At 44.8% G+C, this 484-nt stretch overlaps 1 protein-coding gene across 1 annotated transcript in view; it reads left to right on the forward strand.

Moving 5' to 3' along the window:
- Positions 1-370: 370 nt before the first annotated feature.
- LOC147817277 (uncharacterized) overlaps positions 371-484 on the forward strand; it is a 2,882-nt gene continuing 2,768 nt past the window's right edge. The window contains exon 1 of the mRNA XM_087171143.1: positions 371-377. Coding sequence (XP_087027269.1) covers positions 371-377 — 7 coding nt within the window. The remainder of the gene's footprint in view (positions 378-484) is intronic.

Here is a 484-nt window from a genome sequence, read left to right on the forward strand (position 1 = left end):
TGTGTTTCTCTCCACATGAAGGTAGAAAGTGTGTGTGAGCTGATGTGGATGTGAACTCAGCAGCATGGATCAGTGTGAGGACAGAGAGGAGGGAGCCCCTCCCTCTAAAACCACTCTGTGTGGGGAACATGAGAGAAAGACCAGAGCTCAGAGGTGAGATGAGGATCTCTAACTGTCCATGACTCACATCACTGCTCCATCATTATTCACACTCAAAGCTTTGTGTGTGTTAGAGACACACCACACTCTGCTGGACCTGGACCTGGACCTGGACCTGGACCTGGATGTAGACATAGACCTGGACCTGGACCTGGACCTGGACCTGCATCCAGCTATGTGTCCATGAAGAGTGAATTCAGACAATCTGTTGATGGAAGGTCAGAATTTAAAACAGTCAGAAAGACATTTCTTACTAAAAGTCAGTTGTTGTGTTTATTTAAAGATTGAAGATATTTTTCATCAGTTTTTATTCAACATGCACATT

This window comes from Seriola lalandi, unplaced genomic scaffold (assembly GCF_002814215.2).
Source record: "Seriola lalandi dorsalis isolate HSWRI2012SDOR001 ecotype SW California unplaced genomic scaffold, Sedor1 jcf7180002054977, whole genome shotgun sequence".
Lineage (NCBI taxonomy): Eukaryota > Metazoa > Chordata > Actinopteri > Carangiformes > Carangidae > Seriola > Seriola lalandi.